Here is a 25,187-nt window from a genome sequence, read left to right as displayed (position 1 = left end):
ATGCTCTCAGGTTTAATTGCTTCTGATATTGATTTTCAGTCCATAGTGAGTCTACATGGAAGTACACCAACCTGTGTGATCCAGGATTGTAAATTATATAATCCAAATCTAAAGTAGTATGAGTTTAAATTGTGAACACTTACTTTACAGAAAGCTATGGATGACAATGAAAGCCCAAAATCCATTTGCAGGGTCCATCCCTTTCTACCCCACCTTCCTTCCACCCTCCCGGGATTACAACCCTCCCCCCTGGTCCTAAGGGGCTCATCTGTCCTAGATTCCATGTTTCCATTTCCTACCTGTACCAGTGTACATCCTCTGGTCTAGCTAGATTTATAACATAGAATTGGAATGATAGTGAGAGGGAGGACACATTTAAGACCTAGAGAAAAGTTGTATGGTTCATCATTGCTACAATGCACCCCGACTGCCTCATCTCCTCCCGGCAACCCTTCTGTAAAGGCATGATATCCAATTGCCTATAGATGTGCTTTGGGTCGCCACTCTGCACTCCCCCTCATTCACTGATATTTTTGTTCTTTGATGTCTGATACCTGATCCCATCAACACCTCATGATCATGCAGGCTGGTGTGCATCTTCCATGTGGGCTTTGTTGCTTCTCAGCTAGATGGCCGCTTGTTTATCTTCAAGCATTTAAGACCCCAGATGCTACATCTTTGATAGCTGGGCACCATCAGCTTTGTTCACATTGTGTCAGGAAGGTGAGCAATAAAGATTTTTCTTACATACTTATGAATCTCCCTGGATTTGTGTCTCTAGTCTACCTGGACTAACACAATATGTGAATTATAAGCCAATTAATCTGAGGGGAGGTGCAATGTAGTGACTATTTAATAGTTAGTCTAGCCATAACTTTGTTACTCCCAACAAAAAATTTTTTTTTCCTGATGAGTCTAAATAAGGTACATATGACACTGACTATGTATGTGGTTCAGTTGTGGTAGTTATCAGAATTGTGAATGACATCCTGTCAGGTATCAAACGAGCCATTTCAGAACCAGGCGAGGAAATCTCATTACCAGCAATCAAGAAGAGCCACGAGTAGAGCACATGCTTTGGACTGAGATCTGTGTGCACTGAACCATGATCCAGAAGACAGCGTTGACATCAAAGGAGTAGCAACAGCAGAATATAGTGTCAGATAATAGGGCTGCTCGGTCCACAAAGCAAATAAAGCTGAGTGTTTGGGGGCAAAAGGCTGGCTTGTGGATTGTGGTACCTTTGGGCACTTAAAATTGGGGGCGCTAGATTTTCTGACCCATGGAGCTGGTACTGAGTAACTTTGGGTTGAAGCTTACAGTGGTGTGGTATGCCTTTTAGCATCTATTAACAGCTCTTTATAACTTTGCCTGAGCAGGACAGAGATCAGGCAAAGAAGCTGAGGGTCAGACAGGTCTGCTTATGGGCATGGCAGAGTAAAAACTGTCCTGAATGAACAATTGTATCCTGAATATTTCTCATTGTAATGTTATACTTCCCTAATAAACTCCACAATCAGGAACATCTTGAGTTCTGAAATTGCAATGAATTATTGAACCCAGTCACAGAAATAAAGTGACATGGATACTGTAGTTGGTGTGAGAATTGGTAAGGAGGATGGAAGGTGAAGGCTATCTGACCTCAGTCTCATAAGAAGTGAAATACTGATACTGATGACGTTCCTTCCTCCTTGTGTAGCTAGAGGTTAGATGGCTATACCCAGATGATGTTTGTTTTATTATCCAATTGAATGAGATCCCCTCTCCAGTTGATAGTAGGAATGATGGAGTAGCACAGCATTTTAGAAAGGTCAGACATTTGGGACACCTTTAACCACCACCTCACTTGGATCAGCCTTTTACTAATCTCTCTAAGAGAAATTGTTTTTGCATATGTTAACATTAGGTAAACTTGGTGAAAGAGTATGTGAAAACCATATGTACTATTTTTGACACAGTACAAAACTAATTTCCAAATAAAACTATTGGAGAAAAAATATATAGATAACAGACTCTGAACTTTAAATATTATTGAAAGGGATTGAGGCATACCTCAAGTTCATTGCTGGATGGTGATAACTGGTTATTACTATTAAATAATGAAGTAACTCCAATGTAAAACAAAAATATCAAAGGAATAGAAGCAGTATATCAGAATTGATGTTTCATTTTCACTTTCTATAGTATATGCAAGCAATTAATTTTTTTTTATATTTGCCAAATTTATAATGTACTCTAACAATAACTTATTTTTATCTACTACTTAGATCTTGGGTCGAGGGTTGTATGAGGGTATCGCTTCCCTGGCGGATACTGTACCCTTCAATTTATACTATGTCAAAGCATTTAAGACCCCAGACGCTACATCTTTGATAGCTGGGTACCATCAGCTTTGTTCACAGTTGCTTCTGTATCCTCGTTGTCTTCAGCGATTGTGTCAGGAAGGTGAGCAATAAAGATCTTTCTTATATACTTATGAAGGGACCCTGAAGGGACTCAACTTGTGTTTCTTTCTAATGTTCTTTGAGTTTAGGGAACAAAATGAAGCCCGAAGGGACAATATCAGGGATGTAGGGTGGTTGGTTACGGTTCCTCAAGAAAATTCTTGTAGGACAGTCCTGGCCATTCTAAAAGGATAGCAAGTGAATTATTATGAAGGAAAAATTCCTTGGTGCAACTTTTCTGGCCTTTTTCTCACTTTTGCAGTTTTCAATTTTCTTAGGACTTCGGAACTATGTTCTCTGGATCAGACTGGTATACCCAAGACTTGTCCCTCTCGGGTAACAATCTGTTCCATAAAATTGTCTTCATTAACTTTGTTCTTGCTTAAAGGACGGATGGTTAGATCAGCTTTTTGAGCTAGGTGATCTTCGCACAACGCTTTTAGCATATCAAGGTCAAAGTTTGCTAGGCCAAAATGCCCAAACATTAGTAGCTGATCACATCAATCATATTTCTATAGTCTTCTTTCACTAGTTTCTGGATTTCATCCGCAATTTCTTCATTTGTCCAGGTTGATGGGTCTTTCCTGTCTTAGCTCATCTTTGAAGTCTCCTCTTAAAAAACTTGTTTCATTTAAATGTTTCTTTTATGTGGGATAGTATTCCTATAAACTTTTTGCAAAACTTCAATGACCCGAGAAGATGTCCACTTAAATTTTAGTGAAAATTTGTTATTAGTCTTGACTTCAAAATCATTTATTTTTCACGGCACAAAACGTATCCTTTTTTGAAGGTACCCTAATGAAACCAAGACAAGTATATTACTGAGAGAACTTTTCTGCAGCCATCCACTGATCCTAGAGATGTGTTAAATATGTTTTGCTTTGAAAATGTGAACATGTATAAACTGGAACCCTCATAGCAATACTTTCCCATGTAGGTGAAAGACTTTAAGAAAGTAGTCAGAATAATTCTGGCTTAGTTACTGTCTCTAACATACAAAGCCTGTATTGTTCATAAAGTCTGGTGAACTTTATGGGGAAACTGGTTCAGCATTTTGTGACGTATTTGTATGCTTTGTGAGAATAAGTAGATATAAGCAAGAAAAACAGTCTGATGACTCCTTTATTCCAAACCTTTAGTCTTATCTGAATTGTACCAAACTTCAATGTGACTTAAAGGTTTGAGTGTTACAGATAACAGCTCTTTTAATTCTGCCTTTATTTTTCCCTCTGAATCACAGCCCATACCTTTAACTATACTAGTTTAGAGGAAAGAAGTGATCTTTTAAAATATATTATTTTATGATTGATTAAAATATTTTTATTAAGAAGAAAAATAACAACAAAAAGTTCATTTGGGATGCATAGTAATATATTTAAGGCACATGAAGAAAATTGGCATTAAATTGTGAGGAAAAAATAAAAATTTCTGGTAATATTTCATAATCTATTTCATTATTCTAAATAGTTTGAAGGAAAAGCAACAAAAAGAAAGTTCAACAGCACCAAAATTTCATCACCAATATGGCATGACCTTCCATCTCAGTCCTTGAGCAGCTGCTGCCTTGTGTATTCCCAGATCAGTAGAGCTCCACTCACATGGACATTAAGTGAGCGTATGATGCCTTGTTGAGGAATTTCTACACAAACATCTAACTGCTGGATCAGATTTGCTGGAATTCCTTCATGTTCATTTCTAATGGAGAAAAATGAGTGGGGGCAAATGTGTTCATTTTTTTTAATAAGCAAGTTTCCTCTGATATTCTAAATGTTATTGGAAAAGACCAACAAAACCAAACTTGCTACTTTCAAGTATCAACTCACAGTGACCCCACAGTACAGGATTGACCTGCCCCTGTGAATTTCCACGATGTAACTCTTTATGGGAGTAGAGAGCCCCATTTTCTCCAAGGAGCAGCTGGTGGTTTCAAACTGTTGACCACAAGGTTAACTGCAAAGTTAGCAGTCCAATATGTATTCATTATACCACCAAGCTTCCTCTTTCGGAAACGACAGTATAAAAAAGTAATAAACTACAGAGACAGTAACTAGCCTGATAACTGCCTAGGGGGGGTGGTAGGGGCAGATGGGGAAATGGAGAGGTCACAGGGATGTGAGAAGCAAGTGTTCTGAAACGGGCAGTGGTCTAATTGCAAAACATCTTCTTCATATGATGGAACAATTAAATTTTATGATAAATGAACTGTATGTCAAGAAAACGACTTTTTAAAAAAGAATAACAAGAAAAGACTGTATTGACCAGCAGAGGCCTTGGTTTTGAAGGCTGGGGAGCAGTGCCCCTGGTGTCCACCATCAGAATGGCCCATGAGGCCAGTGGGCATATCTTTTTCCAGAAGAGAATTGGAATCACCTTGTCAAGTTCCACAATGCTCTTCTCTCTCCTTCCTTCCAAAAACAACTAAAAAAAACCCCCAAAACTTTTTTGGGGGGTGGGGTGAGGGGGATGACAGCTCTGATCAGAGTGCATTAAAAAGTTAAAAGCTGGGCTTGTGAAAAATGTTTTTGTTATTACTAACAAATAATAAAGTTCTGCAAAAACATTGAATAAAAAATTAAGTAAGCCTGTGGTACCAAGAAATATGACTGTGTAACAAGCATATGTATGGCTCCATACTAAGTTCAAACAACCATCTGAGATAGGTGGAATTAAACAACATTAGGAAGACTTTGCATAAATGTAACACATCTGTGGAACATAAATTACATATATAAGCACATATCTAATATCAGGTAATTTGTGAAATAGAAAGGCAATTTTTTTTCTAGACTATAAACTACACAAAATAAATTTTCTTACCCCAGCAAGAGGAGAGATTTCTCAGGAAAGCAGTATTCAGTAAGGTCTAAACTTTTGGCAGTTTGTTCCACACCAATGATGGTATAGCCTTCTGCTTTTTTCTTCTGCAAATAATCCATTAGCTGGGGTGGTTTTACCTTCATGTTAGTTAAGAAAGAGAAGAATGTTAATTCATTTTTAATGTTTAGAGTAAAATTGGAGTTAAAAAATTTTTGTAAGCCTATTAATAAACAAAGTTTTTCAATGAGAAAAAGAATTATACACTATAAAAGCAAGGGCAACCAACATAAAAAATTTATAACTATTATTTCTAAATCAAGAGTGAGCTACAACAAGACATATGAAAAAGAGCAAATCTTAAATCATTGAAGACATCTAAAGCTACAAAAATGTGAAAATAATAAAATTGAGTAACAGAAGTTGCCTATATTTTATTAACTATTACCTTTAAGCATCTAGTATGAATCACTGGAAAATGATTACTAAATGATGATAGAATAGTACAAAAATTTTAATATAAAAAGTATAACTATATAAAATAAAATACTTTCAACCTACCTCTACTAAAGGAAGCCATTCTTCTGCTGAAACACTGAGGTGCTGAAATTGCTTATCATTGATACAATGAAGATTGCCAACAACAAGCACTGAGGCTCCAAATATCTCACAGGTCCTGCATAGTCCTACACAGAATATGGAAAATAAGATTGTTTCCTAATATATGTTTCCTAATATAAAGTTCAGTATACTTTAAATTCTTTTGCATACCCCACAGATGTCAGGGGCAAAGTCAAAAATTGTCAATGGATTGAAAATTTCAGAATCAAATGATATTAAGCAAGTTACTTGGAAAACTATAATTTTACCTCCTAAATTAGTTGGTTTATCAATGAGTGAACCCACTACAATCAGTCTGCCAATTGACTTTCCCAGTTTGGCAGCACGATCCTGAAACTCTAAATCTGGAACATCATTTTTCCATGGGATAATCTTCTTCTGAACATTAGTCCACTCTGATTGGTTATCTGCTTCATTTGAGTTTGAATCTGGAAAGGAAAATAAAAAAAACTATGTATATTAGCTTCAGTTTAAAAAAATCATTTTATTGGGGGCTCTTACAGCTCCTTTATCACAATCTATACAATTTTTTTAGTTGTTATGAATCAATTCCTACTCATAGTGACCTCAAGTGGGCAAAGTATAACTGTTTCTGGTTTTCTTAAGACTAACTTTCTGGATGCAAATTGCCTTCCAAGGCACCTCTGGGTGGGTTGGAACACCCTTGCTACTAGTTGAACATGTAATCATTTCAGTTACCAACAGAATCCCCCCTCCCCCCACTCTCTCAGGAATTTGAACTAGTTGAGTCCATGGCCAACAAAGTGAAACAGGAATAAACCTAGATTTTTAAAATTTAGGTGAAACAGAATGACAGCCATGATTAAACAAATTACATGTAAAAGTCCTCGAATGGGAAACTTGGAAAAGGCATGAGTGCGATGTCAGAAGTGGGATGAGCGCCAGGACTGTGGAGAGCACCACATACACAATGTGGTGTGGCCGGCTGCTATCTTTGAGGGGGGCAACACGTTTCTTGCTGTGCTGCTAAAGATCTGGTGCTGTGCAACACGTGGACTCCTAGTGTGCAGTGACTGCATTGGGCTGCCAACTGCACGGTCAGTACTTCACAATGACCAGAGGTCCTTTACAGTCTCACAAACCCACAGGGGCAGTTCTTCCTGTCCTACAGGGTCACTATGAGTCAAAATCAACTTGATGGCAGTGAGGTTTTTGTTTATCATTATGGGTCATCCACATTTTACAAATTCAGGCTATTTCTGAGTTCATTGTACAAGTCATAACTGAACCAGGAAGGACTACTTTGAAATCCTGGTTTCAAATGATAGCTTAGAATGAGATTCATCGTATTAATTAGAGAAGTTTGCCAGGACTTCAACATATTTGTACTTTTCAATAATAATTTAAAATTTTCAAATTCAGCTGTACTAACCAATATATACTACTCGCTGCTATAGAGTCCGTGTTGACTCAAAGCGACCCCCTGTGGGTTTCTGAGACTGTAACTGTTTATGGGAGTACAAAGCCGTATTTCTCCTGTGGAGCTGCTGGTGGTTTCAAACTAAAGATCTTCGGCTGGATGACCACGAAGCAGCCTTTGTTCGAGCTCAGGCAAAGATGATGGGGCCTAAGCTGTGTCCATGCAAAGTAGGCTAAGTAAAATAGTAACTGCTGCAATAACTGAGTAGCACCATTCCGCTTAGATGTTAATTTTAAAGAGCTTAGGGAATATTTGGGTAAAAATGTCCAGTAGGCTCTCAGGAACAAGCTTCAGCAAGAGGTAAGGAACTGAATAACAGTTGTACATGTAAGGGTTTCAAACTGCTGGAATTAATACACGCGTTCTAGGAGAAAATGCAGCTTGAGGAGGAGACCAAACTAACAAAAAAATTCAGGAGGCTACTAACATGTAAGTCTTGCCATATAAAAATCTATTGAAATGTCCCTTTATCAAAAACACATCAAACAAACAAACACCGCCCTATGCTTTTTGCCATCCTCATTTCTCTTCTCTACTCCATGGCTGAATTAGAAGCAATTATCTATATAAGTGGTTTCTATTTTCTCTCTTCCCAGTCTCTACTTCTAAGCAGGCTTTCTTCACTACACAAATAAAACCCTGTTAGGCTGGGTTCTCTAGAGAAGCATGACCAGTGATTTTATACAAATTTTCTATCAAGAGTGGCGCATACTGTTGTAGAAGTGGTAAAGTTCAATCTGGTTCAAATTTGTGGATCAGACGTTAATCTGGAGGTCTTTCCTGACTCATGTAGCTTTGGAGCCATCAAACCAAGGAGTGGGAAGAGGAACCAGGAAGCAAGAAGGCCGGAGGACGGTGGGGCAGAGATGCACAAATCCATTATCTGCAAGTCAGGCTGGTGGTTGCAGGACTGAATGAAGCCACGGTTGTCAGGCAGTATGGCAGGCTGCTGGGAGCTTTGAAGGTCAGAGAGTTGATGAAGCACATGCAGGATCTTGACCACCAAGACGTGAGCTAGTTTCCCTATAGTGTCAACTTATATAAAAGACCACACCCCTGATGAAATATCCTTTCACTTTTATCAAGGCTATGACCTGATTAGGATCAGGTAGCACTCTACCCTATTCTTCCCACAAGAAGAATGCTTGGCTGTTCAACCAAGATCCCACCACGGGAGAATTCTGGCCCAGCCAAGTTGGTAGAAAATCTATTCCAGTGGGGAGCAGGGAAGGAGGGGGAAAAAAAAAAAGAGGACCTGGTGCAAAGGGCTTAAGTAGAGAGCAAATGCTTTGAGAATGATGAGGGCAAAGAATGTACAGATGTGCTTTACAGAATTTATGTATGTATGGATTGTGATAAGAGTTGTATGAGGCCCTAATAAAATGTTTGAAAAAAAAAGAAAATCTATTCCAAACAGCTCTTGTCACTTCTTGTGCCTCAAACTTTTCACGTTTACATTTCAGTATTTCTGGAAAGCTTTTCACCTAGCTCCTTGCTTAAACTGATCTCTCATTTAATTAAAGTGCTTAACTTGTTCTCTCACTTCATTTAAGGAGTTGAAAAACTATTCTAAGTCAACTTCTCAGAAAGGGTATTCTAACTCTTGTTCACTCTTTCTTCATCCTGCTTTGTTATTTTAACAGTATTTTTTATTATTTGACAAAACAATGTACTTATTTATGGTCATCTCCCTATAAGACTGCACCCTCTAACAAGACTATAAAGCAAACAGAATGATAAACAAACAGAATGATAAACGGTTCCTTAGAACAATCAACTGTACCAGACCAAGAGAGCAATCTTTGCCCCAAACCAGAAATGAGAAGGCAGGGAAGGGCAGAGACACCCGACAAATGGAAACGGGGAACCTAGGAAGGAAACAGCAAGAGTGCTGCCACATTGCCAACTAATGTCTTGGAATAATTTATGTATCAACAATTGATTGGGAAAACAAATTTGCTAAATAAACTTCCTCCCACAGCACAATAAAATGTAAAAACAAATATCAAAAGCTCCATGGGTTAATGACTTTGTCTAATGTCTAGCATACAAGAAGCAATCGATTATCTGTTGAATGAATGGTTCTATAATCTAAGGTACCATGTCTTAAAATGTGTAAATGAACCACCTAGAGCATTTGATATAAAAAGAATATCTTTCTAGAAACCTTCTCCAGACGTGAATCTACAGGCGAGACCTAAGAATTTATACTGTTAACAAATTATCCACGGAATTCTGAAAAAATATTACAATATTTGAGAAGTGTAAATATAGGCGGTAAGTAGGGGAAGGGGACCTCATAAAGGAGAGGAGGAGTGAGATACTAGCAACCATATGACTCAGAAAGATCATATTTGAAGAGAGGTAAATGTCCATTTAGAATTTATCACTGGAAAGAGTGATAGTTTCCTGAAAAACATTTTAATGTCTTCATCAGCCTTGGAAACACTTTAGCCATTATTTCTTCAAATATTCTTTTTGCCTCTTTTCCTCTTGTTTCTGTTACTTCCCTATGTTTATGTTGGTTGCCTTGATGGTGTTCCACAAACTAAGCCTTAGGCTTTATTCATTTTGCTTTCATTTTACTTTTCTGACTGGATAACGTCAATTATCCTACATTCATGTTTGCCAATTCTATCATCTGCTTAAGTTTGCTGTTTAACCGCTCCAGTGAAATCTTTATTTCAGTTACACTTTTCAGCTCCAAACTTTATACTGTATTGTTTTAATAATTTTTTAATTGAGTTCTCAATTAGTTTATGCATTCCTTTTCTGGTTTCCTTTTATGTTTTGTCCTTAGGTTTTCTGAATGCTTTAAATAGCTGATTAAGATCCTGGGTATGTCCAGTTCTTAGACTTCCTTAGGAATAGTTTCTGTCAACTGAAATTTTTTCCCCTTTGAAGGGGCCATAGAGTTTGTATAACCTGTGCTTTTTTGGTGAAAACTTGTATTCCAATAGTATAATATGTTGATTCTAGGATCAAATTCCCCCTCTTCTCCAGGGTTTGCTATCCTTGATGGCTGAAAGCTTAGCTTTTGTTTAACCAGTGTTTTGACTAAAAATTCCTTTAATGCAAGGAGTTTTAACAATTAAAAAACCTTCTATGTCTTAAAATTGGCTCAGTTCTGGGATGGTTCTATGTTTGGGCTTTCTCAGGGATGAATTCTGTCCATTTTGTTGTTGTTGAAAACTAGACACTGCATTGTTATTTGTTAATTCTATGTCAGATTCTCCCTTTCTCAGGGTGTTCTGTTCTTTATTTTTGCAAGTTTAACTTGAGTTCAGCCTGTGTTTTGGATGACGTTTCCTTAAATGTGGAATAACATCTCTTTCCATCTTTGCAGATTGACTCAATGTTGGGGCATTTCTTTAATATTTAACCAGACCACTTATAATTCTGCCACAGGCATGACCTCTTGCTTTCCCTGGGCCTACAGCAGTGGTTGAATGACCCTTTCACAGGAGTCACCTGATTCATAACAGTAGCAAAATTAGAGTTATGAAGTAGCAATGAAAATAACTTTTTGGTTGGGGGGGATGGGGAGTCACCACAACATGAGGAACTAATATTAAAGGGTCACGGTCTGAGGAAGGTTGAGAACCACTGGCCTAAAGATAAGCCAGTGGTAAAAGCTTAGGGACTTCTCAGGGTCTTCAGAGAAGACTATTTTTCTTCTAATAGTTTTTCTTTGAGGAGAATTCACTCCATCAATGAAAAAGTGGTTTTGATCAATTATCTGTTTCAATTAACTTAAATCAACAGACCCAATCAAGTTAATGGGAAAAAAATAAAAACATTTTTTTTTTACCTACATCCTGCTGATACCAGTCACCTGGTTTTAGTTCACAAAGTTCAGTTTGAGAGAAGTACCCCTGGAATCCCGCATCTACAGGAATATCAGTGAATCTGGTAAATTTATCAATGGCAATCCATTCATCTTCAATAAGACCTGAAAGCCGTGGAAGGATGTAAAATATGGTCTGAAAAGAAAATTGTAAAATCTAAATTTTTCCTGTTAATACAGAAATACACATTTAAAATACAACTGAATTATTCTTGACAACCTCCCACACTGTCATATCTAACACCATATTGTGTACTTTCATTTATATCTTGTAGTAACTTTCTGGGCATATTTCTCACTTTTTCTAAAAAGTTAGGGGATTAATTTAGGAAATCCTCGAGCGCAGACAGATCTTCCACTCCTACGCGTGCCTGTTTGTAATACAGCATCTTACACATAGAATATGTTCTAATAAAAACAAAGTATTTTGGAACTAATTAGTATGAATGTTGGACAAGGCTTAAACAAATATAATTCACTGATAACCAGATCTTTTTCTCTTGCCATCCTTAAATTAGAATCTGAATTTTATCTTGATTATATATTAGGTGTGTGACCTTAGACAATGCATTTAGCTTTTATTGGCTTCAACTTTCCCAAAGGGAAAAATAATATTAAAAGGATTTTGTAAAATGCACAGTGCAAATAGCATTTATTTAGTTAATCTATGAACGATTCTCTTTTCCCTACCAAAAGAAAATCAAGACCCAGAAAATGGCCAATGGGAAAGAAATGTAGAAACAGCAGAAGTATAGTAGGCAATTTAAAAATGAGATAATAAGTAACTTATAACACTGTGCAAATCTTTCAGAATAAGGAGGTTTTCTTCACGTTTGTAACTAAATGTTTCATAAGTATCCAAGACACTAGGATCTAAATATATGGAGTTCCTGTGGACTATTACCTTTCATTATTTTATGCACACATATAATTATGACTCAGATAATTCACAGAGAATGTAGAATGTATGAAAGTGAGGTAATGAAAGGAAGGTTCACGAGAGGAGGGAAGCAAGGGACTTACTCCTGCTGGAGAACTGAGCACAAAAAGGCTGACTTAACACTAGACAGTTATGAAAGGAGCCCTTCAGAAAGATGTCAAGCAAACCATTCTGGATGCTAAAGGACACAGAGCAGAGCATGTTAAAATACTTATTTCTATTTTCAAAACTAACAGTTAAGAATATTCTCAAAAACATTTGCACTGAAGTAAAAATATATGTTCATGTCCTATGATGTGTCTACATTTCAGGGAATACAAGAGTAAATCAAAAAGGCATTGCTTCAAATTTATAGACATTTTTACTGAACAAAACTACCAAAATGTGAAGCTCTTGTTTCCGGACATTCCTCCATCTAGGTCTAAACCCTTATGAAAGCACAGTTTTTATCTCTGGCCCCAGAAAATTCCCCCACAAAAGAATGTATACCAAAAGGAATTATATAGCAGCTTTGGCCTCCTTGAAGGATTCAAATCATGTTCTTTTAAAATGTTCTTTTGCGTGTGGGGAACAAAGGAAGTCTGAAGGAGCAAGGTCTGGGCTGTAGGGTAGAGAAGGTTCCCAATAAAATTCTAAACGACAATCACTGCCACCTATGGGTATGTTGATGGGGAAACCATTCCGGAGCACAATTTTACTGGCCTTATTTTCATCAATTTTTGTTTTCCTAAAACTTCTTTTTAATAAGTCCCCATGATTGTCGTGTGTCAAGAAAATCTATCAAGATGATCCCCTTTGGGCCTCTCCAAAAACGAGTTGCCATAACCTGAGCTGATGTCTTTACTTGAATTTAACTGCCCCAGCAAATCCCCTCCATTGTTCTGAGTCGACCTTTTTCTTTTTTTTTGAAGGCACAGGTATCCAATGATCACAAAAACATGTTTTGTTTGGATTAAATCCTTGCATATATGAACTGAAACCCCAGTAGCAATACCCTTTGACTTACTCTTGTATCTATTCATTCATTTCTAAAAGACCAAGTTATAAGTAGCCCACCCCACAACATTGCCTATATTCAGTAGCTAAAATTACTGGCACTCCCATGTTCTTCAGTAGTCCTAGGCCAAATGTTTAAAATTCAAAGGCAGAACATTATCATTATAAATTGAAATAGACAGCTCAGATTGTATAAATTTTAGTCTTTAATACATAAAATTTTACAATATCAATATATTTACATTCTTAAAATTATATAAGCACATTCTGCTGCAATAAATACAGTGATGTGTCATTTGCTAATCTATTTTAGTTATCCAGAACCTAAAAAGTGTAATTAAAAATATGTAATTTTATTTTTTCTAACCATGGGTCTCACTGCAACAAAAGCTCACCTGTATCAATATTTTCACTCATTTCCTTTTTTATATCAGAACAGATTTCTGTTTAGTTAAATATTCTCTTCAAGTGTTTACAAGCCAGACCCTGCCTGAGAAATAGTATGTACGGATTGTGATAAGAGTTGTATGAGCCCCAATAAAAAGATTTATTAATTAAAAAAAGAAAGTGAAAATGACATTCCAATTTTCACTGCCTAAGAGTGAAATGCAAGCAAGTCATCTGCCTAGAGTGACAAAATTAAACTTAAACCTTTAAAATGTTAAGGTGATGCTTGTAAGGAAAAAAAAACAACACAATAACCTAGGGAGCATCAGGATTAAAGATAGATTTTAGAATTTATAAATGATATTCTCCACTCACCTCCAAACAATAATCCTTAAGTGGGTGAAATGTTGCAAAAAAGAAATGTTCCTGAATACGCTGCCAATTCTTCTTGGCATTCCTGAAGATTAAAAACATTATGAGGGGCAAACATATGGAATAACCCTGGTAAGGAGGCAAACTTATTTGATGTCTTAAAGATGCACTCTAGAATTTAGTCTGGAAAACTAAATTTTATACCCCCATGCTTCTAACATCAACACACTTAAAACAGCAAATTTTATTTTTGTTTTAGATCCACTGGCTTTTTGCTTTTTTTAAATTAAATTTTGTTGTTAAAGTTCACCTTTTAAAAACCAGACAGAGAAATTAAATAACTGTAAAAGCCACACAAAAAACTTATTCTGCAAAAATGAAAACCCTAGTCTCTGAGCTCTAAGTGCAGAAACCAATCTAATAAAGTGAGCCAATGCGAAGGAGCTTCCACCTTCAGCCGAAGCAGAAATACTGGGAATCAAGTTGTGGTCACCAACTAACCATGATGGGGAAGATCTCATGGATTTGCACAACTTGGATGAAAGGATTCTGAAAAGGAACTACTTGCGAACTCTGGGGTCGGAATCCTTAACTCTCTCTCAGGCAGTAGGGCTTTTTTTTCCCTCCTCCAGAACAGAAAACCATTCCGTAAGTCACATATTCTACTTTACACAATACTTAGTCAAATTGTCCCAGCTAGCACCAATAAAACAAATTCACTATCTTCTGGACTTAACAGTTATTTAAGTTCTAAAAGACAAAAACTAGAGAATAAGTTTAATAGAACACAACACTGCTGGGAAGCAATTTCAAGATCTCCTGCCCCACGCCCCAGGAAGATCATTGTATTTTGGCCAGTGTTATCTTCTTCACTCCTGTGTGTATTCCTTCTCACCTCACTATCAGCAAATAGCTGTGCTTCACTTGTCACTGGAGTGAAAAATGCAAGACATTAAAAGATATATCATTCTTCTTCTGCCACTGCCTTGCACCTTCCCCCTTCCCTTCACTGCTCTTCAAAGGGCAGCACCCCATCTATGCTCTAGATGTTTGTCTTCCAAATCTTTTCTTCTCTAGTCTACCCTTTCCTCCATCCTTTTCAAAAGCACTATCAGGCCTAACTTTTCAGGAGACACGACAGTCTTATTAAAGCAGTGGTTCTCAACCTTCCTAATTTCATGACCCTTTAATACAGTTCCTCATGTTGTGGTGACCCCAACCATAAAATTATTTTCGTTCCTACTTCATAACTGTAATGTTGCTACTGTTATGAATCATAATGTAAATATCTGCTATGCAGAATTTTCATTGTTACAAATTGAACATAATTAAAGCAGTGATTAATCACAAAACAATATGTAATTATATATTGTGAATATTTATTTCTAATGACAAATAAATGAAATTTTGTCTTGAAGTATCGTATAGCATTGGTAACAGTCTCACGCTGGGTATGTGGTATGTGGGCGTATCTGCATGTGGGCGGACCCATCTGGAGGTGGATAGAGAAGTGGTGTCTCGGTTCCTAAGACCACTGAAAATAAATGTGTTTTCCGATGGTCTTAGGCGACCCCTGTGAAAGGGTTGTTCGATCCCCTTAGGGGTTGTGACTCACAGATTGAGAATCACTGTATTAAAGAATCAGTAGGGGACTCATGAGATAGTTTAAGCCACAGATGAACAATATAACATTAAGTATCTGTTAATAGAAAAATCCACTTACAAGTTTGCACTTTTGTTGGGTGAAGAGGGGGGAAGGGACTGAAGTTAGGAGAATATCCTATTTTTACACTTTTCTGCATTGTTAAATTTCTTAACTATATATATCTATGTATATTCAAAGACTAAAGTTATAAAATTAAAAACAAAGTCCCTTTTGACAGCACATTCATCACTAGCTATTGTACTTCCTATTATGCTTTACAGAAATATTTTGAAAGATAAGTTGGTTATGTCTTCCCTTCTGCGCTGTCCATCTTTTTTTTTTAAAAGGAAAGACAAATAATCTTCATGATAGTCTAAATACTCAGGTAAAGATAATAGTATGACACCAGAGAAATTACCATCCAATTTAATGTGGGTGCTGTTAGACTCTTAGTAATATTTCCGTAACCTGTTCAATTTCCTAATACTATTAATCTCATACTAATCTAATTTAGGATTACATCCCACAGAAACTCATGAAACTTGAAGGACATGTCTTTTATGGTGGTGGTTGCTGTCAGTCCCAAATCCAGAGGTCAAGCAGAGGCAAGCCAAAGGCGAGGGCCAGAGCCAGAAACCAAAAATGTCCAAAAGTCACAGCAGGGCCTCATGCTTCTACGTAAGCTGAGTCAGCAAACAGAGGCATGGTTTTTAAGTGATGTGCTATGTGTAGAACTGCACAGTGCTATCAGCACATATATGCCATCCAAGGAAAACAAAGGATGGTGTCTTTCGTCACACCCTCTAAGAAAGCAGTCTCAGAGAGGCCCCCAAAGAAATAAAGGGAGTGATTTGGTTCACACTTCCTACTAAAGTCAGGTGTTAATGACACCCTACTCTTGTCCATTAGTAGAGAATGAACTCCGAAGTGGGAACATAGCCACAGGCGAAAAGAATGGTATCACATATGGAATTATGGCTAGAAAGACTACATTAATTGACTACAACCCAGGTCAGCCTCTGGTTCTAGTCATTAACCCATTCATACTTGAACATAGAGGCTACTCTCTTGCCTGGAATTGCATAACCCATTTACTCATTTATTTACCCTCAGCTATTATCTCTTCCACCATTTGTCATTTATTTTTACCCAAGCTTCCACCTCGGGAAAGGACATGTTCAGTTGCTGTGACAGTCTCAATTATAAGTGGCAACTGCTTCTTCCTCAGTTCATTCTCACGGATGTGGGGTGGGGCTACACAGGTGCAAGACCAGTGGACTATCTACTATCTCAACCATTTAGCAATATGACATTATTCAGAGTCAACCCCCGTTTTGCCAGATGAGAAGGCATAATCATTCCATGAGACTGTTGGGAATTCTTGTATACAGGTTCAGGGGTATCGTTTAGTCTCTTACTGAAGGATCATCCCTGCTTCTGGCACTTGCAGCTGCATCCATAGTCCTGTGACTGCAGCGTCCGGCAGGAAAAAAAGCAGAAAGGGAATGTGGGTAAGAAGTATACAGTGGCACCAGCATCCGCCCAACACCCTCTTCCCTAGAGCCTCCTGAAAAAGTAGATCTCCCGTTGTCTTTTTCATGTTCAATGTGAGCACACACTCAAGTGTGAAAGCCAGCCCTTCATGCCTTTATCTTGCTGCATTTTGGTTAATAAATGCTTCAACTACCCATTAAGTTTTCTATCAAACTCTTACTAGAGGTTGGTATGCAACATGGTACGTCCATCTAATGTTTCTGGACCCAGTGCTGCACCTTGTGGGCTGTAAAGTATGATTCTATTTTTTAGGTTTATAATTTTTTTTTGGTGATCCTTGGTCTGTGGAGATAAAACTTAGTTGTCTGAATTGGTACAGTATATTTTGTTCTAATCCTTTGATTGTACTTTTAGCATCTGCTTGTGTTACTGGATCGGCGAAGCTCAGTTTGGAGTAAATGTCCAGTCCTATGACGATCCACTTAAAGCCTCCTGGTGCCATTAGTCCAATATGCTTGATTGGCCAGCTATGTGCAGGGCCTCTCCCTCAGGAATCGCTCCCATAGCATCTGCAATCTCTTAGAGCAGTCCTTATTGGAATTTTGTTTCTCAGAGGGTGTGCGCTAGTCTGGGTTGACTAGTAAAACAAATCCAGAGACATTCATATGTGTGTAAGAGAGAGTTTTATATCCAAAGAGTAATAATCTAAGACATTATGGGTATCTCAGGTCTCATGAGGATTTTGTGCTTCCATCAGTGAGGCAATCCCCCATGCCGTGTAGCAGGCAAGTAGTTGCCTTTCAAATGGTGTGTATTGTGCTGCAGCTTCTGGAAACTTTAGTCCAGAATACCAACGGTTGTCATAGGGTAACATTCTTAGGTTTTTGCCAGAAACTCCAATTTTCATAAGCACATATGGCAGACACCTCCCAAATCATGTCTACATGTGGAGCATAAGGACCTAAAGCTCAGGAGCATGAGACTGCTTTCTGTAACTCAGCTATAGCCTGCTGTTGTTTAGGCCTCCATTCAGACACACTTTCTCTTGAGAGGTTTCACAGACCCCAGGTATAGAATATAAGCTCTCCCAAATTCCAACAGGCCAACCAAATGCTAGGCCTCATGGGGTTACGTAGGGAAAGTGACTTGTTCTTGGTTGCTAGCAGAATGTCATCAGTTGTTCCCCAAACTTCATCTGGGCAGGGCCTTGGAGATTTTGTTGGATTTACTAACCAGCTTCTAGTGGTTATGTGAACCACCACTGTTTCCAAGGCTGTAGTAGCCTATTCTTCCATGTTTGATATTATGTTATTGCACTTGAGATCTGCACCAAGTCCAGGTCTTTTCTAATCAAACTTCGACAGAAAGCTGGATAATGGAAATAACTCTCAAGCAATGTGGTAAAGATATATTGTGATCTTCCCACATGGAAATAAAGTGTGGTTGACTCTTTTCTGAGATTGGGATGGGAAAAAAAAAAGAGCATTTGGAAGATCAATCAGTGAGTACCAGTCTCCGTTAGCCAACTGTGTTTCCTGCACAGCTGAGACTACGTGCGGAGCAGCTGAAGCCATGGGCATGACTTTATTTAGGCCTCAGTTACCTACTGTCAATCTCCATGAGCCATCTTCCCTTTTCACAGACCACACAGGGCTGTGATACAGAGAATTTGTTGGCACTAATGCTCCAGCCTTTAGCATGTCTTTAATCACAGCAGTAATCTTCTTTTGTCCACCATGTATCCTATACTTTCAGATGAACAATCTGAGTCGGTTCAAGCACTTGGAATGGTTCCCATGAAGCAAGTCCAATAAATATCAGCTCAAGAGCAGACTTACACACCTTCAATTGGACAATATCAGGTAGAGAGAGTGTTCCCCAATTAGATATAGTATCCACACCAAATAATGCAAAGGCATCATAAAAATTCTGTTTTTATCTCTTTCAATTCTCAAACATTTACCTTAGTTCCATCATTGGTTTCATCTCTATATCCTCCAAGTCTAATCACAGGCTCATTCCCTATTTTCTTGGCAGGTTTGAGGATTACACAATGGTCTCGTTTTCAGTAGCCTCAAAAAGGTCTCTTCCCTACTCTTAGGCCATTTTACTTGCAAGTCTGCATATGGCCTGGGGTGCCCTCCTGGGGAAGACTCTGGTCCCCTTATTTATCTTCATCAACTAGCTGAGCCTATGTTTCACATGGCCCCAGCTGGGAATTTCCATCATTAAATACCTCCCAGCCAGGGCAGGTAAAGCAGACTTGTTCATGCTTCCTTAACAGTAGGAACTACCACTTCTACCGACAACTGATGCATAAAAATATAGAATAATATCATATGTAAGTAAACTTTTACTGAGGACCATGCAAAAATGATTGCAGCAGTGTACTGACAGGGAGCTGCCAGATGTTCAGGCCAGATTTAGAAGAGGATGTGGAACCAGGGATGCCACTGCTGTCAGATGGATCTTGGCCAAAAGTAGAGAATACCAGAAAGATGTTTACTTATGTTTTCTTGAATATGCAATGGAATTTAACTGTGTGGATTATAGGTAAACTTGAGAATAATGTAACTTGTACATGGATCAAGAGGCAGCTGCACAAGCAGAACAATATTGCATCGTTTAAAAATCAGGAAAGGTATGTGACACGGTTGTATCCTCTCACCATATTATTCAATCTGTATGCTGAACAAATAACCCAAGAAGCTGGATTATATGAAGAAGAATATGGCATCAGGAATAGAGGAAGGCTTATTAACAACTTGTGGTATGCAGATGGCACAACCTTGTTTACTTAAAGTGAGGATGACTTGAAACACTTGCTGATGAAGATCAAGGACTGCAGTCTTCACTATGGATTACAACTCAATGTACAGATCTAAATCCTTATAACTGGACCAGTAGGTAACATCATGATAAATGGACAGAAGATTGAAGTTGTCATGTCTTGCCTGGATCCACAATCAGTGCTCATGGAAGCAGCAGTCATGAAATCAAATGATGCACTTCTTGGGTAAATCTGCTGCATAAGGATGTTACTTTGAAGACTAAGGTGCATTTGAACCAAGCCATAGTATTTTCAATTGCCTCATGTGCATGTTGGACACTGGACAATTCATCCCTACATTCTTTTCCCTGCCCTTGCAGTTATTGGTGGGTGAGAAATCGGGCTTTATACTCCTGTAAACATTTACAGTCTTGAAAACCCATGGAGGTGGGGGTGGTCGGGTCACTATGAGTCGACACTGACTTGATGGCATTGACTGTGTTTTGTTTTGCAGCTATTGAGAACAGAAACCAAGGAATTGTATATTTTGCCCTTTCCTTAGATGATTCCTTAGGAGTTAAGATTTATATCCATCAATATGTGTCCCATAAATAGCAGTTGCCTGGGATAGTGGACTGCAACATAACAGTTTCATAATGTTCTTTATCTTAGCCAGAATTCAAAGGTTATTTCATTTTTCTCTTTATTCTTTTTACCCAAAATGGTATTTTCCAGTGCATTGGGCTAATATAGTGAGCTGCATCACTGTGACACCAAATGTGCTCACAATTAATACCAGACTAGTCCCAAGGAGTTGAGATTAAAGATATATCTCAATTGTCCAACTCTTCCAAGATGCTATTCTGCAATGACCCAGAGTCATGAAACTTTAAGGAAATGCTTTATGTGATAGTAGTGCTGTTCATTCCCCAGTCCAAAGTTCAGGCTGAGGTGAGCCAAATGCAGGATCCAGGGACAGAAGCCAAAAATGTTCAAAAGTCACAGCCAGTTATCTTACTTCAACCAAAGCTGAGTCAGAAAACAGAGGTATGGCTTTCCATGTGATGTGCTACGTGTAAGAACTATGGTCCTAGTATATATCCAAGCTCCAGCCCAATCCAAGAAAATAAAATGTTGGTGTCCTAAGTAACACAAATACCTAGAAATACACCATCTACCAAAATGAACACAGACAGATGTAAAAAACCTGAAGAGAACAATAATGAAAGAAGAAACAGAGATGGTCATCAAAGAACTCCCACCCAAGAAAAGCCCAGGAGCAGAGGGCTTCACAAGAAATCAAATACCTGGGAATTCTACCAAGTATTGAGTGAAGAGCTGTCAGCAATTCTACAGAGACCATTCCAGAATACAGAAAGGGACAACAAACTATCAAACTCATTCAATGAAGCCAGCCTAACCCTGATATCAAAACCAGGCAAAGACCCCACAAAGACAGAAAACTACAGACCAGTATCCCTCATGAACATAGATGCAAAACTGCTCAACAAAATTTTAGACAATAGAATCCATCAAGTTTTCAACAACATTTTGGACGGTAGAATCCAGCAACTTTAAAACAAACAAACAAAAATCACCATGAGAGAATGGGATCCATAACAAGATGTAAGATGATTCAATATTTGCAAAACAATCCACCATATATACAGGATAAAAACAAGATCCATCTGATCTTATTAATGGATGCAGAAAAAGCATTTGACAATATCCTAAATTAATCTCTGATAAAAACATAAAATAAAATAAAAATAGAAGATAAATTCCTAAACATAATAAAGGATATATACCAAATCCAATGTTCAGTAGCACACTTGATGGAGGGAAAACCGAAAACATTTCCTCTGAAAATGGGAATGAAGCAAGAGTGCTTCTTTATCACCACTCTTATTCAACATCATGCTGGATTCTTAGCCAGAACCATTAGACAACAACAAGAAGTCAGGGAATACAATTGGGCAATGAGGAAATGAAGGTCTCACTGATGACAAATTATATGATTTTACAAAGAGAGAATTCCACAGAATCCACAAGAAGATAATTGATGGAAAAATTAACAAATCAATTTGAAGTTGTCAAGGATTTTGTCTTGCTCGGATCCACAATCAATGCTCATGGAAGCAGCAGTCATGAAATCAGATGACAGACGCATTGCTTGGGTAAATCTACTGAATAAGGATGTTACTTTGAAAGTGAGCTCCAAGAAAGAAATCAAGCAAACAATATGATTTACAAATAACCACACCAAAGGTGAAATATAAAGGAATAAACCTAACCAAATAAACAAAAGACCCGCACAAAGAAAACTATAGATTATTATAAGGAACCAAAAGAGATTTACACAGACTATCCTATGTTCATGGATAAGGAGACTTAATATTGTGAAAATGTCAATACTATCTAAAGCAGTGGTTCTCAACCTTCCTAATGCCAAGACCCTTTACTATCGTTCCTCATGTTGTGGTGAGCACCCAATCATAAAATTATTTTCATAAAATTGCTACTTCGTAACTAATTTTGCTACTGTTGAATTGGGCAACCCCTGTGAAAGGGTCGTTTGACCCCCCCAGGTTGAAAAATCACTGATCTAAAGCAATCTACAAATACAATGGAATTCTAATCCAAATCCCAATTTAGTTCTTTAAAGAAATGGAAAAGTGAATTACCAACTGCATGTGGAGAGGGAAGAGACCCAGGATTAACAAAGAGCTTCTCAAAAGAAAACAGAGTTGGAGGGCTGGCATTTCCTAACCTCAAAACCCTCTACACAGCCATAGCAGTCAAAACAGTCTGCTACTGGCACAATGACAGCTACACAGACCACTGGAACAGGATAGAAAACCCAGAAATACAAACATCCTCCTACACATAACTAAATTTTCATAAAGGACAATCTCCCCCCCGCCCCCCAAACATTAAATGGGTAAGGGGCACCCTTTTCAACAAATGGTGCTGAGAAATTGGATTTCTATTTGCAGAAAAATGAAACAGGACCTATACTTTGCCCCACACATGAAAACACACTCAAGAGAGATTGGAGATATAAATGTAAATCCCAGAGCTATATGGATCATCAGTGAGCAAACTGCGACAAAGTTAAAGGCCTTTAGAGAGGGTATACATGGACTCACTCACTACTATCCAGTCACTGCTGACTCACAGCAATTCCCTGTGTGTTTCTGAGTCTAATTGTTATGGGAGTAGAAAGCCCGATCTTCCCCCCACAGAATTGCTGGTGGTTTCGAACTTCCAACCATACAGCTCACAGCCTAATGAGTAACCATTACACTACCAGGGCTCCAGTATAAATGGACTACCAAACATAATAAGGGAAGCATACACAGCAAAAGACAAAATAGATGACTGGGATCTATTAAAAATAAAACACTTATGCACATTGAAAGATTTCATAAAACGAGTAAAACGAGTGCCCAACTACTGGGAAAACATCTTTAGCAATGATGCAAGGGACAAAGGACTAATTACTAAAACCTACAGAATTCTGTTAACACCTTAATAAGAAAAAAATCCAATTAAAAGGTAGGCAAAGGACATAGACAATTCAAAAAGATGTCAATCAAATGGCAACATGAGGAAAAGTTCATGATCAGTAGTCATTGGGGAGATGCAAATGAAAATTAAGATGAGATCTCATCTTACACCTAAAACGATAGCCCTATTTGAAAAATTAAAAAAAAAAAGAAGAAATCAGAACAACAAATGGTGGAGAGATTGGAATTCTGATATACTACTGGTGGGATTATAAATGTGTACAACCATTGTGAAAAGTGTTATGATGCTACCTTAAACAATTGGGACTAGAAATGCCGTGTGACCCAGCAATACCTTTGCTATGCATTATAACCCAGAGAAATAAGACACAGAACATGAACAGACACATGCTCTCCCATGTTCACGGCAGCACAGATCACAATAGCAAGCCCAAACATCCATCAGAAGGGATATAAAAATTGTGGTAAATACACAAAATGCAATATTATGCATCCCCAAACACAGTGATGAAACCATGAAGCACCTCATGACATGGAAAGCCCTGGAAACCATTAAGCTGAGTGAAGTTAGTCAATCACAAAAGGACAAATATTGTACGAGGCCACTACTATAAAGATAAACACCAAGAAGGCAGGCTTCTTGCTCCCAAGTCCTGTCAGCTTCTAATCCGGTCGCCTAAGCAATGAGGTAGAATATGCCGAGTGCCACTCTTCTTCTACGTACATTTTAAACAACTCTGGCAGAGAAGACCTCTCCTCACCCGAGGTCAGTTTTCAAGATGGGGGAGAAGGAGAAGCTCATTCAGTTTCTGCTGTTCTACAAGATTGTTCTAAGGTAACCCCACACTAACAGATACCCCTATTAAAAGGGATAAGTGAATCTGACTGGAAATTCAAGTCAAGATTGGGGAGGAGGGCATGTGTGTCTTGAGGAAGGTGACTGCCTTTCTGTTGGTGGTAAACTGGAAGGAGCAACCTCCCATCAGGGGAAAAAACTCACCTTTTATATAGAGATATTGTTTATAAGAATATTTATATAGATCCCAAAGTGAGAATATACCTGGTACTATGTTTCTAATTGGCCACTTTTGATCTAGTTTATAACCAGTCCTTGGTGACCAAGGCTGTGTGCTACAGACTACCAGGGCTTTAGACTGTCTTTTCGAGGCACACAACATCCTTCATAGTCCACACCATAAGGATTTAATTCAATTAGAAATTTCATAGTGAACTGGGCTTTACCACAAACTCACCTGTAGCTTACTTATGGAAATGACATATTCCTTAGGACTTCGCCTGAAATGAGCTAGTGTGGGAACAAGCAGAGGACTGGTATTCCAAGGTTATGGATTTGGTGGTCATTGGACTTTGGTTTGTTTGGATCCCTTGCTTTGATGGGTGCAATGAATGTTGGCCTGGGACTATTATATAATTACTATTTTAATGTGCTCTTTGGTTTCTTATGACATGTATTAATTTTGTATGCATGGATACACCTTTGTGACTACTCTTATTGAAAGTTTTGCGGTATCACTAACCCCTATTGTTTGTGTAAACAGTGTCCAGTCACTTAAGGATTTAATCTCTAAAAGTCAACAATTCAATGTACTACAATCCGATACCAGGCTATATTTGTATAATTTCCTTTTCCTAACAGTGTGGTAAATCCTATACCATTAATTAAATTAATAATACTATCAAGAGAATTACCATATACCCCAGAGGATGGTTGATAATGTTCCCTAACAAAAGGATAATGATGTTTCTAAAGTGAACAGAGACATATATAAACCATAGACACATGAATGGATTTGGGGCTCACATTAATTCTAGTCCCAATGTAAGAACAATTAGTTCATATGACATTGCCCTGTTTGGTGCCTGCC

At 38.0% G+C, this 25,187-nt stretch overlaps 1 protein-coding gene across 1 annotated transcript in view; it reads right to left on the bottom strand.

Annotated features, from left to right (window-relative positions):
* Window positions 1-3,797: 3,797 nt before the first annotated feature.
* TARBP1 (tRNA guanosine 2 -O-methyltransferase TARBP1) overlaps window positions 3,798-25,187 on the bottom strand; it is a 153,921-nt gene continuing 132,531 nt past the window's right edge. The window contains exons 25-30 of the mRNA XM_075532289.1: window positions 13,866-13,947; window positions 11,132-11,303; window positions 6,128-6,307; window positions 5,820-5,944; window positions 5,262-5,398; window positions 3,798-4,139 (exon numbers count right to left, since the gene is read on the bottom strand). Of these exons, the coding sequence (XP_075388404.1) occupies window positions 3,986-4,139; window positions 5,262-5,398; window positions 5,820-5,944; window positions 6,128-6,307; window positions 11,132-11,303; window positions 13,866-13,947 (850 nt within the window). The 3' untranslated portion in view covers window positions 3,798-3,985. The remainder of the gene's footprint in view (window positions 4,140-5,261; window positions 5,399-5,819; window positions 5,945-6,127; window positions 6,308-11,131; window positions 11,304-13,865; window positions 13,948-25,187) is intronic.

The sequence above is a fragment of the Tenrec ecaudatus genome, chromosome 1, assembly GCF_050624435.1.
Source record: "Tenrec ecaudatus isolate mTenEca1 chromosome 1, mTenEca1.hap1, whole genome shotgun sequence".
Taxonomy (NCBI): Eukaryota; Metazoa; Chordata; class Mammalia; order Afrosoricida; family Tenrecidae; genus Tenrec; species Tenrec ecaudatus.
The sequence above is the reverse complement of the archived record's forward strand: the minus strand, read 5'-3'. Positions and strand labels throughout refer to the sequence as shown.